This window comes from Pipra filicauda, unplaced genomic scaffold (genome assembly GCF_003945595.2).
Source record: "Pipra filicauda isolate LSUMZ 115617 unplaced genomic scaffold, ASM394559v2 scaffold567_size291404_pilon, whole genome shotgun sequence".
In the NCBI taxonomy this organism is placed as follows: domain Eukaryota; kingdom Metazoa; phylum Chordata; class Aves; order Passeriformes; family Pipridae; genus Pipra; species Pipra filicauda.
This window is the reverse complement of record NW_024104717.1, coordinates 259272-275004: the sequence shown is the minus strand read 5'-3', so window position 1 is coordinate 275004 and position 15733 is coordinate 259272. Positions and strand designations below refer to the sequence as shown.

The window sequence follows — 15733 nt, the reverse complement described above, 5'->3', positions numbered from 1 at the left end:
TTTTTTCTCTGTTTGTAGTGAAAAACTGAAAAAGCCCTGAATATTTTATTTGAAATCCATTTATTTTAAAATCCACTTTGTTTCCTCATCTTTCTTACCTTCATTCCTTTAGTTTAGGAGTATTGACAATTTTACAAAGCGACACAAGCTGCAGTGGTTTGTTGGTTGTTTTTTTTCTTTTTTTTTGCATGAAACGAGAATAAACCTCAAATGACAACATTGAAAAAATATACAATATATATATATAATATCTGGGTAGGGGTTGTGAGAGACCCCACTCTGAGCCCTATGGCTGGCTCTGCCTTTCAGATTTCTGTTCTTTCCAACATCTGGATCATAGTTTGAACCGTGCCACGATCATGTGTAAGTGCCCTAACACATGTTTCTAGAGAGCCAGATGGGGGGTCATTAATGTGGGGAATGTCCACAATGGGAATGGCAGAAGATGAAGGAACACGGGAGGCAGAAATGACAAATGAGGGAGGAGCACATGTGTACACAGTGGGGGAAGAAGTTGAAAGTAAGACACCTCCTCCTTCCAGCCATATGTTTGGGGGGGATCCACTGGACTGGTGTTTTAAAGCTCCTAGTAGCGGTGAGAGACGTTGCTTTTGCCGATGATGTGTCGATCATCCACGTCGTTGCTGTCCGGGGAGTCGGGTGTCTCCGAGTCAGTGCTGTCGTCCTCGTCATCCATGCCTTCACCAGCTCTGCCCTCAATGCTTCCTGCTGCCCTCTCCTGACAGCTCTGGTAGGACTGGGGAGGTGAGACATGCAGTAAGTGAAAGGATCTGACAACCAAGCTGCCTGCCCAGCCCCAACCACTGTGGCTGCTCCTCACCTCCATGGGGTTGACGATGATGGTGAGGGCCGAGTCGTCCCAGAACATGTCGCTCTCTTTGCCTCCGGTGCTGGCGTGCCCTGATTCAGCAGCCCCAGGGACCTCTTGCCCCACTCCCCGCTGGTGCAGAGAGTGGATGCGAAGGATGCCAAGGATCACCATAAGTGCCAGGAAGCCCACACACACCACAATGATGACAGTGGCAGCACTGGGGACCACTTAGAAAGAAAGTGAGAAGGTATGGTTAGAGTCTGTCACAGAAACATGCATTTCCAACCTGACATGCAGGAGCTGAGATTCCTGGGCAAAGTTTGGGTTTTTGGCCTAGGCAGGGACATGTCCTGACTCTTCTGCTCCCCTGGGCACAGGCAGTTCCTGCCTTCAACTCCTGTGTTTTCTCCTGAGGGCTGCATGGTTTTCCAGGATGCGTAGGTCCAGGCACCCTCTGATATTGGCCTGGCCTTTAGACTCTGCATGTCTTTATCTGCAGAATTCACCAGAATATGTTGCACAGCAGGTATTTGTATCCCCCTCTTGGGAGGGAGAAATGTATGATGAGGAGAGCCTTTAAGGGCTTGAGGATGATTTTCAGAGGGTGTCATTTCTGTGCAAGCAGTAGAGAAAGCAAGAAGCCAGAAGATGCCTGCATTGCACACAGGGAAGATGACAAGGCTATGATGGATTTCTGGCTAGTGCCGTGGTAAAAGCCTGGCTTCTCCACAGGATAAAACTTTAAATTTATCTAAGACCCTTAACCTAACTCCCACCTGTTTGTTCTAGGCCTGTAGGCTGAGCCTTAACTTTCCAGACAGCCGCTTTCTCTGCAAAATCTATCCAGGCCCTTCATGACTGTTATGGCTCTGTACAGCAATGACAAGTTTTCTGCTGCCATCAGGCAGAGCTAGGGAGAAGAGTGACAAAGGCTGGCACATACATAGGCTGTCTCTGAAGTGCCAGCTGCAGGACTGGACTAGCTTGGAATCAGCTGCTGCAGGAAGCTGCAGCAAAAGATAGCTTGTTTGTACCTTACAACATGGGACCAAAATGTCTGTAAAAAGTCCTGAGCTTTCACAGCCTGGAAGGAACAAATTGGACTGTGTTCATGCTTGTGGCACAGAGCTACGAGCACAAACCAACATCTAGTGTAGCTTTCAGGCTTCTCCTCTGTTTTGAGGGCAAGAATCCTCCTCTTGTCTTTGTAGTGCCATTTCCTATATTTTTCTGCCTTGCTGACCACCACATCTTTTTTTTTTAGAGCAGTGGCAGTCTTGATTCACTTGTTTCTCTCCTGCTGTTGAAGCTTCTTTCTGAAATTACACAAGCATGCACAGCACCTTTACAAGGTGTGCAAATGAAATCATCCAGCTCACGGTTGTTCTTTATAGACCCTCTGAGGTGTAGGTTTCAGGCTGCTTCTACATCAAGAAAACAACACACCACAAGAGGAGGACTGTTGCACCGTGCTCTAAAATACAATTTGACACAGGCTGCAGTCCATTGGCTAATGACGAGTGGGATAGGACAGTATAATGAGAACCCAATAATGGGTATAGGGAGCCTGAAAGGAATCCTCTGCTATAGGTTCTGCCGAGATATCAGAAAATCAGCATCTTGACCTAAAGGAATAAACCCAAAAGACAGTGTTACATACTTGGGTTGCTATGGGTGCTTGCCAAACTGTGCCCAGACAGCTCTGGGGGTAAATGATGGCCTCGGTGCACGAATTGCTGGGAACTCAGAATATGGTTAGGATGAGCAGCTCGGTTCATGTTGTGGAGGACATTCACCTGTAGAAAGACCAGAGTGAGAGGACTCAGCCCTGTGTCCATGGTACATTCTACGCTGTGTGCATTCCCATCCACCATGTCCTCTCCATGCCTGCGGAAGAACCTATATGTGCATGTATTGGTCTTGTACCTCAACAGTAAACTCATTGCTGGAGTAGCGCCCATTCATCTCAGTGCAGGACAGGTGAAACTTCCTTTCATAAAGAGCAGCACCGTGGTTGATGTGGTATGAGACCTGGCGTAGTATTTCCTCATAAACTGCAATGCTCTCCACACCTGAGACAAGAAGAGAGAATTAGTGTGGGGTTAGGAACCTCCTTCTTCAAAGTCATCTGGCATCATAACCCTATAGCAAGTAGAAGCTATAGAGGAATCCAAGGCAATGCTGGGTTCATTAATTTTCGGAGGGGCTCCAAGATGGAGCTTGCTGCTAAGGACATGATGAAATCCCTGCTTGCGTTGATAAAACAAGTGGAAGGGAAGGAAGGACCAAGAGCAACAGCCCTGTTAAGTTCTGGAGAGCACAATAGTGTTGTACCAGTCCACAAGTTGTGGGATGTTGTCCCTCAGTCAGGTGATGCAAAATGTTGCTGACACCTGAGAACACCAAACCCCAAGGAGTAAGTCCAGAGGAGTGATACAAGCCTGGGTGAGCACTCAGACACTATGCTCCAGTACCATGTGGTGGAGGAGAAGCCACCTCCCCAAGGAAATGGCATGGGACTTCCAAAAGCCAGGAGTTCATCAAATGGTTACATCTCAGAGTGTCACAAAGTACCCCAACACATCTCTAACATCAGGTTAAGTGCTCCTCACAGTGATGTCTGACAGGCAATGAGAGAGACATAACTAGACAGCTGTGATCAAGGAGAGGACGTACCTGTGATGGTCAGGTAGGCAGAGGTGTTAACAAGCTCCAGGCCCCGCTGCTGCAGCAGTGCCCCATCCAGGAGCAGATATTCCCTCTCTGGGTCCAAGTCATCTCCTACCAATGAGATCTCGCAGCCATCCAGGTTGTGCACAATCTCATCTGACATTCGTGTGTCTGTCACTGAGATGCAAATGGAAAGAAGACACGGCCAGAAAGCCAGACAGCCATCAGTGAAGGCAGGAGTTACTCAAGAGTGGTACCCACTTACTTAAAAGTGCTCACATCATATGTAAATACTTCTCCTTCTCTGGCTAGCACTGACCTTGAGTAAAATCACTGTCAGTCTAATTACTTGTTGCAGGAGTCCCTCTGGTTCTAATGACACTATTTATGCACATAATAAAGTCACTTTATTTTGGAACAACATACTAGTATCAGACTGGTTCATGATAACACATCTTGGCTGTAAGTACTCTGTTGACAATGACAATGTGCAAATTAAGAACAATGCTCACACATTCCCAGGCCCTGCACGCTTTTCCCTGTCTCATGACTGCTGGTTACCGTAGTTGAGATCTTATCTTCTTTAAAATGGCAATCACATTCAATAATTATCTGCCTTCAGCAGGGCTGAGACCAATCTGCTCTAAGTCGAGAAACTCATTGCATGAGGAAAGGCAAAGCTTCTAAACAGAAAATTAGGAGCCAAAAATCTCATTACCAGAAGAGATACGGAAGAAGTGGAAGAACACACAGAGCATAGAGTGCAGAGAAATAATCTGAGGATGATGGAGAGAAATTGAAGAACAAGATATTATAGGGTGTGATGAAACTGAGGAATTCACAGATATAAATGATGCAGGAAGAGAAGGGAGGGGGCAAGAAATAAGGGAAGAGAGCAGGAGAGAAGGAAGTAGGAGAACCCTAAGTAAGTGCAGGAGTAGAGAGGGTAACAGGCAGGACATCCATCTAGTGCGGGATTCAATAAAGAGAAATGTAGGTAAAATGTAAAAGGGATTAGGAATGAACAGCCTGGGAAAGAATTAGGAGAGAGTGAGGCAAAGGAACTGAGTGGATAGAAAAAGTACAGGGAGGAGCAGAAAGGGATAAGAGCCGATTAGCCTACATATTGACAGACAATGTGCCTTGCTTCTATATTTGTAAACTCTCTCTTTCAGGTGTAATTATAGGGGCTCTACTTCCTCTGCAGGACCGCAACTCTCATAGGTCTTTACAGTTTGTCTTTTATATCTTGCCCTATACTCACCGGTACCGTGCCAGTTCTCATCCTTCTTGACCTCCACCTGGTGAGAAATGGAGCAAGTGATCTGGAGGTTGGGGAACAGGGGGATCCCATCAGGAGACTCAAAGTCTGATGCAGGATGAGCAAAGTGGGCACTGCCACTCAGCAGGATCTGTGGGGCATCAGGCTGTAGCACCACAACATAGCCTTCCACATCAGGAATGGAGACACAGGACTCTTCACTGAAACACCTGAAGGAGAGCAGTAGAAAGCATCAGTTGGCTCAAGCTTCCACCAACCACATTATGGACAATGCCTCCTGCCAATTACTTCCAGTGAAAGGAATATCCTTTTTCCAGTAGTATTCCTAAAGCTTCCCTATAGCCTGCTGTGCAAGACAGAGTCATGTGGTAGGAGTGCCACTACTGGGTTTCAGGTGGCTTGGTCACATTAAGAAGAAAGAGAAAATTAAAACCAGTCCACAAGCCTGGTGAACATTGTGAGTGAAAGCAGAAGTTATGCACAGACCCTAGGAACCAGTATTACAGTATCCATTTGGATATTGGATACTTTAATGTTTATTTGCAGGAAGATCTTTACCCATTTTGAGACTATCAGAACTAAAATACAAGGTGAGTGCGTGTAACTTCAGTCCAAAAAGAGGTAACCCTCTTGCTGAACTTAGCTGGAGGTGATGCTTTGTCCACTCACTTGACAGCAGTAGTGAGCCTGAGAGGCCGGACCCCAGGGGTAGCGAAGCGCAGAGAATTCATGTAAGCCACGTGCTGGATCGCATGGTTGAAGGTTTCGACATCATCACCCTCCAAGGTGAGCAGGGACTGAGAGGGGTTCACGTGAACCTACAAGTGGAAGAGAAAATACTCATGGTTCCTTGGCAAATGCCCAGAGTCCAGGCTAAGAGAGACACAAAGGAGAAAGGCGGGGACTTGTCAGAGGTGGGGGAGCAGGCAAAGTCCTAGGAAGCAAGGCTGGGGAGGAGTGGAGAAAACTCATGCAAGCTGGGCAGATGGGCATACCTTCATCCCTTTGCCCAGACTGTCGAAGTCACTGTAATCAAGCCCCTCACGGCAGGCATACAGGCATTCAATAACCTCCCGGCTCTCCAAGCTACCAGGGCGCACAGTGAAGCCAGCCAAGTAACCATGGAAGTAGTGGTGTATCGACAGAGGATCTCCTGAGGGAAACATGGGAGGTGGAGGGTGTGAGAGACATGGCGAGGAAGAGAGCAAAACCACAAAAGCAACAGTGTGAGGGACTTACACTGTAAGGGAGGTAGAGAGAGAGAGAGGGGTGCATGGGTCACAGAAAAGCCCAGACAACAAAAGCAAAATATGAGGGACATACAGATGTTAAGGGAAACAGGGAGAGACGGAGGGTTGCACAGGACAAGGAAAAGCAAAGACAAAGACAAAAAAAAAAAAAAAAAAGACAGGGGATGCTGAAGAAAAGAGATGATGAGTTTTTGAATTCCAGATGGGGGGAAGTGAGAAAAACAGACCAACAGAAAGACTAGGGCAGCGAACAGTGGGTAGCATAGAGAAGTTTCTGCCACACTGCTGAATGCCAGATGGAAACAATTTCTTGTCCCCTTCTCACTCTGCTTCCTGTGAGGGCTTGTAAAAGAAACTATACATTCCACAGATAGTTAGGGATGAGGTGACATCTCCTGATGTCTCTAATGGCTATTGTGTTCTTCATAGAGCAGCTTTAATGATCAGGCATGAGGACTCTTTCTCCACATGAAAAGCATACTCTATCTCTCAAAGCAGGCTGCAATCCTTCCATCAGCCTTTTCATGCTCCACAGGTATCAAGGACCAATCTGCCAAATAAGGAGGTTTCTCCCAAGGCAGTGGGAGGTGGCAGGACAGGATTAGGGAAGCTGTATGAGGAAGGCACCATGCAAGATGTGACAGTCATGCACAGTGAAGAGGAGAAGAGGACCATGTTCTTTCTTTTCCCTACCTTGTATAGTATCAGTGGAGTTCTCACTTCCTTTGATTTTCTCTTTGTTTTTCTCCTCTGCAAAAGGAGAACATCCAGACAAGCAATAAGGCATTGGAAGATGGTAGTTACAGGGTCAAGAAAGTACCAACACAAGTGCCTGTATTGGCTATTCCACAGGAACAGCTCTGTGCCAAGCAGTGTACCCTTCAACCCTAGAGACAGCACATCACAGATGAAAGAAGGCAGACTCTCTCTCGTGAAGGGGATAGTGAGATTGTAGGATGAGTAACTGATTTAGGGGAGCAAGTAGTGTTTGGGTTTTTTTAATCCTTTCCCAGTGTTATCTATTTTCGGAATTATCCATGTTCACAACAAGCCATATTCTCAACACCCCTTTGAAACTCAGATAGCTCCATAAGAGGTCCCAAGTTGATCAATATTTGTTGTCTGCAAAAGGCCAATCGAGAGCACAGAGCTGTGGGAAGATCCCTGACCTAGGAGAAGCAGCACTACAGTAAAGATTTGATCTTGCTAGAAATTTCTGCCAGAGTGAAGGAATTTGCAGCAGGCAAATTCCTTTCATTTTGTTCTGCTTCAGTCTTGCAGAAGACCTGAAACACCTGGGAAATGCAGCCTTACATCTCCACAGAAGAGGTTTTAATCTGGTAATGGCCTAACTTTGTTCCTAACCTGATTTTTGTCTTCCAACACAATTCCTGTACAGAACGATTTGTGTCTTCTTCATATAGACCTTCAAAACACAGAAATCCCCATCAATACAATCAGTAGCATAAATAGTACTGCCTGCTCTCTGGTGAAAGGCTTTGATAGAAATGCCACTGTCTGAATGAGGTACAGAGTTTCAACTCTCCTCTGCCTGAAAGTTGGTTATCCATTGCATATTCTATGGCTGTTGTCCATGAAGCTGCCAGTGACACCTTTCCCTGAGTTGTTATAACCTTGATCCACAAGGAAGGAAGGAGCCACATTGGCTTTGGTGCCAAGGAGGCAAATTGGCTGCAATGTGGTTTGCATCATTTAGTATTGAGTGGTGTTTCTTTCACATCTTCTCCCCTTTTTTCCCCATATGGGAGAAGCGTGGTTTGGGGAGTGGGCACTCACCAGTCCAGCAGGCTCCGATCATGAGCGAGGGTTCCTGCCGTGGCGGGTGAATGAGGCCATTGTCATGGATGAGGGCAGGGTCATAAGAGACGCCATCCACATAGAGCGTGACAGTGGGAAACTCCAGGTTGAGGGCATAATGGTGCCACTCATCATCGCAGACCTATGGCCAACAGCAGAGGAAGGGATCAACAAAGGGCAGAGGAGTAGTAGGGACATGGGGAAGAGGCAAATGATTCCTCACCTGCTCAAGCTTCCAGAGGAATTTCACAGGCCTTGCACTTTCTAGCAATGGCCAGTAGAGGAAAGCAATCCGGCAGCCATGCACAGACAGGGAGTAGTGTGAGTAGCCCTCCTCTGCCAGGGACAAGCACAGGGAGTTACACATCACACCTCTGAGCAGTATCACTAGCCAGAACTCAGCAGCCCACTCTATCCTGCACAACTGGCGCTCAGCACCATATGCTCACAGTAGGTTTGAGCGCTCCCAGAAAAAACCTGACACCTAAAGAAGCTGTGTTCCTAAGGAGGGACCCTTGCTCAGGTCCTGCTCCCACACAAGAGATCTGCCCCTGCAGGGACAATCCATTCTAACAAATCAAAGGCATAGGGCAGGAGTGTCACCACCCCAGGAGAAGTGTCTCACCACTCTGCACTGTACTGCAGATCACTGTCTCCTCTTCCCTCCTGCCTTTGCCAGGTACCACGGCATGCTTCATCCATACGGACAAGGTGAAGTGGTCACTCAGGCCCTCATGGGCATTCGGCCCATTCACCACAGGCACCTGGGCAGCCTGGCTGCCATTGAACCAGTAGATGAGGCTGCTGTCCTGGCTGTAGTGCACCGAGAGCCGTGCGGTCCAGTTTGCTGTGGGGCTGGGCACTGGCAGCAGGTCAATCTCTCCTGAGGCAGCACCTACCGAGAAGGAAAGGAGTCAAGAGTATTGGCACAGGAGGAATAAGGAGACTGAGAACTGGGGAACAGAGGAAAAGGATGCTAGAAGGCTCATCGTAATGTCCCAGTGCACAGGGAGAGGAGGAGTTGTCTATAGGCCTTCTCCTGGAGAAGGATTTTGACTTTTCCATCTATGCTGAAGGAGGTCCCACAGACTCTGTATACTAGGGCAATGCACAGAAACCTCTGGCTTCCCAGCAAGGAAAGCACGGGCAGCCCCTTATAAAATAAGAAAGTTTGGATGCCCTATCCCTGGAAGTGTTCAAGGCCAGGTTGGATGGGACTCTGAGCAACCTGGTCTAGTGGAAATTGTTGCTGTCCACGGCAGAGGAGTTGGAACTAGAGGACCTTTAAGGTCCCTTCCAGCCCACACCTTTCCACAACTCTATGAAATACGGGCAGTAATGCCCATTGCCCCTCAATGCAGCGTGCAAGCTAGGTGTCCTCCCAGCTCCACCGACCCCAACAGATGTGAGGAATGCATCCCCCACCATCTCTGTTGTGTGAGGCACAGCTACCAGTGTAAACCCCTGCAGAGGAAGGGGCAGGGTGCTGTGCCACAGCTGCTCTCAGACCGGGAAAGAACCAATTTACCACAGAGTTTGCGCAGTGACTTCTCAGAGTAATTATCCCGGTCACAGCCCTTGGCCACATGGTTTGTCTGCAGCTCCACCGTGGCCTGGATGTTCCACAGGGGCTCATCACATGTCTCCAAGTGAATGGTGGGGAAGAGTGCGAGGCTGCCTGCACCTGGGGTGTACTCAATCCTCTTGTTCCAGCCTAATGAAGAGGAGTAAAAGAGAGGGGTTAGGTACTGCCAAGGACCCAAGGCCAGAACACCTGGCACGCATACAAGCGGCATCTATAAAGTGATCCAGACTTTTGGCCCTTTTCACGTTGGAAAGACAGTTTTATGCAGCTGGTATCAATGCAAGGAAAGGTTTCCTAGAAGTACAGAATCCAAGTTCTCTGCTTCTACAGCTTGTACTGGTGGGGCATCACTCCTTGGTTGGTCAACCTCTCCTATCAGGCAAAGCAGGTGTTTAGCTGTTCAATTTCCCCTTAATTCTATAGACTAAGGTGAGCCTACAGGCACACAACACCCCTAGAAAAGCCAAATATCCTCAAGATGAGCAGCCCCATTGAAGACAGCCTATGAACCTTATTAAACACATAGCAGCTCACAGTGATCCAAGGAATGATTTTCCAATGTTAGAATTTGCCTTTCAATGGCTTTGCAACAGACTTAGATGTCCGCTGTATCCCCTGATGGGGATGGGTTGATGCTAAAACTAAACCATATCAAAGAGCATACAAATTTATAGGTGTACGTACAAACATTTGCGATGAGCTGGACTGAGTAGTAGTTAAGCAAAAGCAAAGGGAAGACATATCTGTGTTTGGAGGTTTCATACCCTGCCAGCTGGGCTTGCAGGTGGGTTTCACCTGGATTTCCACTTCAGCATCATCTGAAGCCCGTTTCTTTCCACAGTCATAGGCTGTCACTGTGAATTTGTAGACATGATCTCCACTGTACTGCAGCTTCTCTGTGTTCTCGATGTTCCCTGGTTAGCAAAATAAAGAGATCGAGGGAGAGGAAAGACAGTCTCCTCTAAGATGTTCCTTCTAAAAATCACTCTTTTTTTATCAATGACAAAAACAACCAAAAAAGGGGTTGATTCCCCCTGCCCAATGCCACTTTGTAACAAGCTATAGCATCTCACAAAACAGCTGCTGCATCTCTACACCAGGATATATCAGCAGTGCTAGAAAATTCACATAGCACAGCTCTGCCTGTAAATGGGACTGGCAGAGAAGGAGCAAAGCAGGAAAGAGGGAGTGATGTGCACATGGTGGGTGTGGATTCTTACCGTCATTGTCAATCAGAAAGGGAATATTGGGGGTCAGGATCTCATAGTAGCAGATCTGACTGTACTGTGGGGAGCAGTCTCCATCAATGGCCTCCACACGCAAGATGCGGTCATACAGCTTTCCCTCAGTCACTGCCACGCGATACAACTTTTCCACAAAGACAGGAGCAAACTCATTCACATCGTTTACTCGAACGTGCACTGTGGCCCTGACACAGAGAGACACCAATGAGAACTGATGGACTGCTAGGAGCCATACACCACCTAAGTTTCAAATCAGTCCCCTAAAGTGCATCAGTCTGATTTCCATCTGTCGAAAACAAGGACAAGGAAAGAGACCTTGGTTTCAATGCAGCAATGTTGGCACACAGGAGCTTGGACAATGGTTTCCAACCCCACGGAAAGAGCAAAGGAATAATAATGCAATCTGGACCTCCTGCCTGTATGCAGCAACATAAAACGTCACCCTTAGACACCACTGTTAGAAAGCCCTCATTTCTAGTATATTCAGTCACGTAACAGTCAATGAATATTTTTCTTTGGGTCTTCTTAACATGTTGAGTTATAGTATCATGGATAGAGAAAAATACTTCTGGCTAAAGAAAGTGTTTCCACAGCAACTTTCCTTTGTGTTTCTGTGACAGATCACATTTTGTAACATGCAGCAATGTCTGCATGAACTTACTTGTGTGATTTCTTGGTATTTGCTCCATCAGGTCCCTCTCCACAGTCATAAGCCTGGATGGTGAATGTGTGCTCCTTGTGTGCTTCACAATCCACTGGTTCCTTGGCCCGGATGAGCCCCTCACCCGTAGCTTTGTCCAGGATCACAGCTTCAAAAGGTACCCCTGACCCATGAATCCTGAAGCCACAGATTTCACCTGGTACACACAAAAGCAGAGAAGAAGGGGAGAAAGAAAAGAACTGAGGAGAGCACATCATACCCCTTGGTTTCCTTTTCCATATTTTCTTCCTTTCTAACTTGCACTCTCCATTCTTCCTCATTATCACCCTTCATTTTGAACAATTTTTAGTTCACTAGGAGTTCCTCCTGCTATCCCCTACAGCCATTAATGGTGCAGATTGCCATCTACTGGAGACTACTCCCACGGCAAGGAGTGCTGACCAGCATCACAAAGGATTAGAGGTTACAAGGCTCAAACTACATGTGTTAGTGCTACACAGCCACAGTCCTGAGGGAGCACCTTATCTCTCCTTTGCAGCCCTCAGTGAGGTAAAACAGGCCATATACTGCAAATAGAAAGCCAGAGCATGTAGATCCATGATGTCTCACCCACCCACACATGCAGGAGGCGCAGAGTACCGCAGGGAACTGCAGATAGGGTCACTAAATCCTAAAATTCAGCTCAGAGGGATCACTTTTCCTCCCCCAAAGCTGTGAGAGGATGCATGAGGAAGCTCCAGGCATGGCCTAAGCAAGCATTAGGAATATAACCCTTGTAAAACCTCATCTGTTGTAAAAGGCATTTGTGCTTACTGCGAGAGGATGTAGCACTGCCAACCAAGTGTGCCCTACCAGCTTTCTCCAGGGCTCACAGACACAGCGCTGTGCATGTGATCTTTGGAAATAGCAGAACTGCGTCAAAAAGTAGCTGACTCCACCCTCAGTTTCTCTCCCTGAGGAAACAGCTCACAGCATCCTAAATCAAGCTGTACCCAAATTGCCTCCAGACTTCACTAGGGACCTCCTCTGGAACAAGGTCTGGAGGTGATCGTTTCCTGGAGAGAGCTAGGATCCAGCACAGGGATGAATGTCACCCTGTCTCTGCCTCTTCATAAGTCTGTCCCTACCTCCCACCCTTTCAGAGCTCTTATCCACCTACCTGCATAGCGCAGTGGAGCATCTTTGTCCAGAGCGAATAGCGGTGGGTTGAGCAGGACTGTGTTGTCATTCTCCATGACGATGCCCTGATACTCGGCTTCAATCCAGGGTTTGTGCTTGTTTGCTGAAGTGGATTTGGGGCAAGGGATGGAGGACAGGAATGTATTAGCCACCAATGGCAGATTCAGTGGAAAACAAGCAGAATATCATCCAGTGGCAAGTAACAACCACCCCTCCCCACCTTCTTCTACGGAAATAAAGAAGTCTAAAATAGGCTGGGAGGAAGAAGTTATCTTTATTTAGTTCTGCTCTTGGGAGACTCATTAGAAACAACGTGTTCCTTCTGGTCTCCTCATTACTATGTTATCAGAAATATGTAGAGAAGCATATGGGTGCCCAGGAAAGCTGGAGCAGTTAAAAAAGAAAGTGAACTCCAGAGGCAAAAGTAGCCTGACCCTGGAGACATATTCCAAATGCTAAATCCTTTAGCTCAATGAAGCCATAATTAAAGGATCTAGGCTACATCTTCCCTTGGGGTGTCCCCAGGGAACAAGTCTTGCATGCAGCCATTAGTACTTGTGTGTGCATCCTCTAGACTAAGGCCCAGGACCTACACACATATACCCAGGTACACTTCCAGGCAGACATCCTATGCACATAATAACCTCCTCTGAGAGTGCCTTGCTCCTTCCTTCCCCACTCCATGGTGAGCACCATATTCCCTTGGCCCCTCCTTGCTAATCCTGTTGGCTGGAGCCCAGCCAGGCTTGGCATGGAGGCAGCAGCCAGCAGGAGGCTCTGAAAAATGTCACAGGCCCAGAAATAGCAAATTAATCTTTATCACACAGGCTCCGGGGCAGGGAAAGGGAGAAATAAAGGGGTGGGGGGGAGGGAAGGGAGGGGAGAGAGAAAAAAAAATCATTACAAATTAAAAACCCCTCCCCCATGCCCACTCCCTGCCAAATGGGCCTCAGAGATTATATTACATGGCCTAGTTACAACCCCTATTCCCAGATAATCCCCCACTCTCCCACCCCCTGGAGACCAAGATTTATTACAACCCAGCAATACTTTGAGCATACCATGGCTTAGAGCTGGTGGAGAGTAGGATACAGAGCCATTCCCCTCAAGGGCACTACTTCTAATATGTGAATCCATTCTCTGCCGCACAGTGTCCTCTGAAATGCCGTATTGGCTTGGCCTGATGTGTTGACTCAAGAGGGGTAGTATCCTGAACAACCAAGCACTTCTGCACTCCGAGGCCAGGGAATGCTGCCAGAGGTGGGTGGTGGGCTAGCAGGCAGGGTGACAGGTCAGAGTGGGGATGCCCCAGCAGGGCAGAGTGGGCAGACCCAGCCTGGCGTAGCAGTGAAGAGTGTGGGTTGGCACTTCTCCATCACCGTATTGATTGAGATTATAAAGCATTGCGTAGGAAACCCAGAGAAACATCCATCCTGCTCAGTATGCAGGTGGAATCCTCCCTGTATGCAAGTGCCCACGTCTCCCCCTACCCCTCCATTGTCCCCTCCAGCTTCCATTCTCTACGGCTCTAGTCCATACGCCACACCACCGAGGTGGAAATCCATAGCTATAAATGCCAAATGTGCCCTGTTGCTGGGGTAACAAGCTGATGGTAGAGAGATAAATCCTTTGCTGCATCCACCTGCAACTTGGGAATCACCAATCTGATTTCTCAGGAAATGAGTTGCTGGAGAATAAAAAAACATTTTGGGAATATTTTTAGGATACAGACTCCTACCAGCTTCAAGAAAGCTCCTGTAAATCTAAAAAAATTTGCCAAAGGTGGGTAGATGTTTCGAAGTGCATATTCACAAAGGAGAGAGAGAATCCAGAGCATGAGGGGCCTTTCCTTGCCACTGGGCCGCATGGAACCAGAGCAGTACAAATAAATGCCCCTGCCAATGTCAGTGTACACACAGCTCTGCGGTGCATCCGCCCTGTAGCCCTACCTCTTCCAAAGCACGGGAAGCACCCTAAGGTGTCACATTCCCTGATGACCCCTGAGTACCTTAACAGTTTGCAGATTCCCCCACCCTGTCAGATTATTGATGCACTGACTCCCCTCAGATGAATCTCTCATGCCTGTCTCTACAGTAACAGATCTAGAAACCTACATCTTTGTACATCACTATATGTGTTCAAAGAACATCTGCATTCAGAACGTTACAGCTGTAGCACTGGGGTGGTTTGGGTTTTCTTTTATCTTTATCACATAAAATATTCTTTTATATAAGCAACCTGCATCCTTAACACATAACTGTAAAATAATTCCTATTGACAGATTGTAGATGGATGAACTGGGATTGGAAGGTGGAGACAGGAGATGTGTTTTAGAGATCGCGGGGGTCTGTGGAGAAACAACATATTCTCTCTCAGCATGCAAGGGAAGGGAAGGGAACGTAAATCCACAAAGCGATAACTAAACAAAAGCAAGACAAGTGCATGGAAAAGGGGAAAATGCGAAGGGAACGCTAGAAGGAGATGAAAGAACGGAGAAAAACGCGGTGGTAGGATGACAGATGGAGAAAGTAGAGAATGGGGATGGCATTGCATGAGGACGCCCGAAGGGGCGAAGAACGCCAAAGCCGCAGGAAGATGCCGAAGATGCCCCAACAAAAACGTGTTGGGCGAAGGCGGCGGGCAGCGCGAAGCCTCACCGCTACCGCGGGGGCGGACGGACGAGCCGCGGCCAACGTGCCCCTCCAGAGCCCCGGCGAGGGGGGCGACCGAGGGGTTCCAGCGAAGCGCCCGCCGCCGCCGCCGCCGCCTGGGACCGTGCCCACGGCGCTCCGCTGCTCACCTTTGTTGGAGGCGCTGCCGGGCAGCGCGGCGCAGAGGCAGAGCAGAGGGAGGAGGACGGCGGCGCGGGGCCGAGGGTCGCCCATCGCGGCGGCGGCGGCGGGTCCCGGCGCGACCCACGCCCTCGCTCCCGCGGCGGCGGCGCGCAGGGACGGCGGCACCCCCGGCACCTCCCGCACCGCGCTCCGCGCCCCGCCCGGCCCCGCCCCGCACTGCAGCATGACGTCACGGGCCGGCGGGGGGCGGCAGCCAATGCGCGGGGCCGCCGCGCCAGGTGCTGCGGGATGGGGATGCGGGGCGGGGCGCGGGAGCCGCTCCGCGCCTTCCCACTGCGGTCCGGGCAGGGCGCGGAGAGGGGCGAAGGCTGGGCGCGCCTGCCTGGGAAGGTGGGGGGGCTTCAAAACCGAGGCGGC

General features: G+C 48.8%; 1 protein-coding gene across 1 annotated transcript; it reads right to left on the bottom strand.

The window, feature by feature from the left end:
• Positions 1 to 43: 43 nt before the first annotated feature.
• On the bottom strand, positions 44 to 15556 carry CLSTN3 (calsyntenin 3). The gene is made up of 18 exons (XM_027710400.2): positions 15322 to 15556; positions 12502 to 12624; positions 11343 to 11538; positions 10658 to 10866; positions 10202 to 10351; positions 9381 to 9566; positions 8478 to 8747; positions 8076 to 8188; positions 7832 to 7994; positions 6728 to 6784; positions 5780 to 5937; positions 5454 to 5602; positions 4767 to 4993; positions 3509 to 3679; positions 2759 to 2904; positions 2493 to 2628; positions 842 to 1059; positions 44 to 757 (listed from the first exon to the last, which is right to left on the bottom strand). The coding sequence occupies exons 1-18, from the start codon at positions 15539 to 15541 to the stop codon at positions 587 to 589; spliced, it is 3063 nt and encodes a 1020-aa protein (XP_027566201.1). The 5' UTR covers positions 15542 to 15556; the 3' UTR covers positions 44 to 586.
• Positions 15557 to 15733: the final 177 nt, after the last annotated feature.

Bases quoted from the DNA above. Each gene is read 5' to 3' on its own strand.
- CLSTN3 (XM_027710400.2), bottom strand. From the start codon at position 15,541: ATGCTGCAGTGCGGGGCGGGGCCGGGCGGGGCGCGGAGCGCGGTGCGG. The intron at 7,995-8,075 runs GTGAGGAATCAT...TGTTGGCCATAG, and splicing joins TCCTCTGGAAGCTTGAGCAG to GTCTGCGATGATGAGTGGCA. The intron at 6,785-7,831 runs GTGAGTGCCCAC...CTCCTTTTGCAG, and splicing joins GATCGGAGCCTGCTGGACTG to AGGAGAAAAACAAAGAGAAA.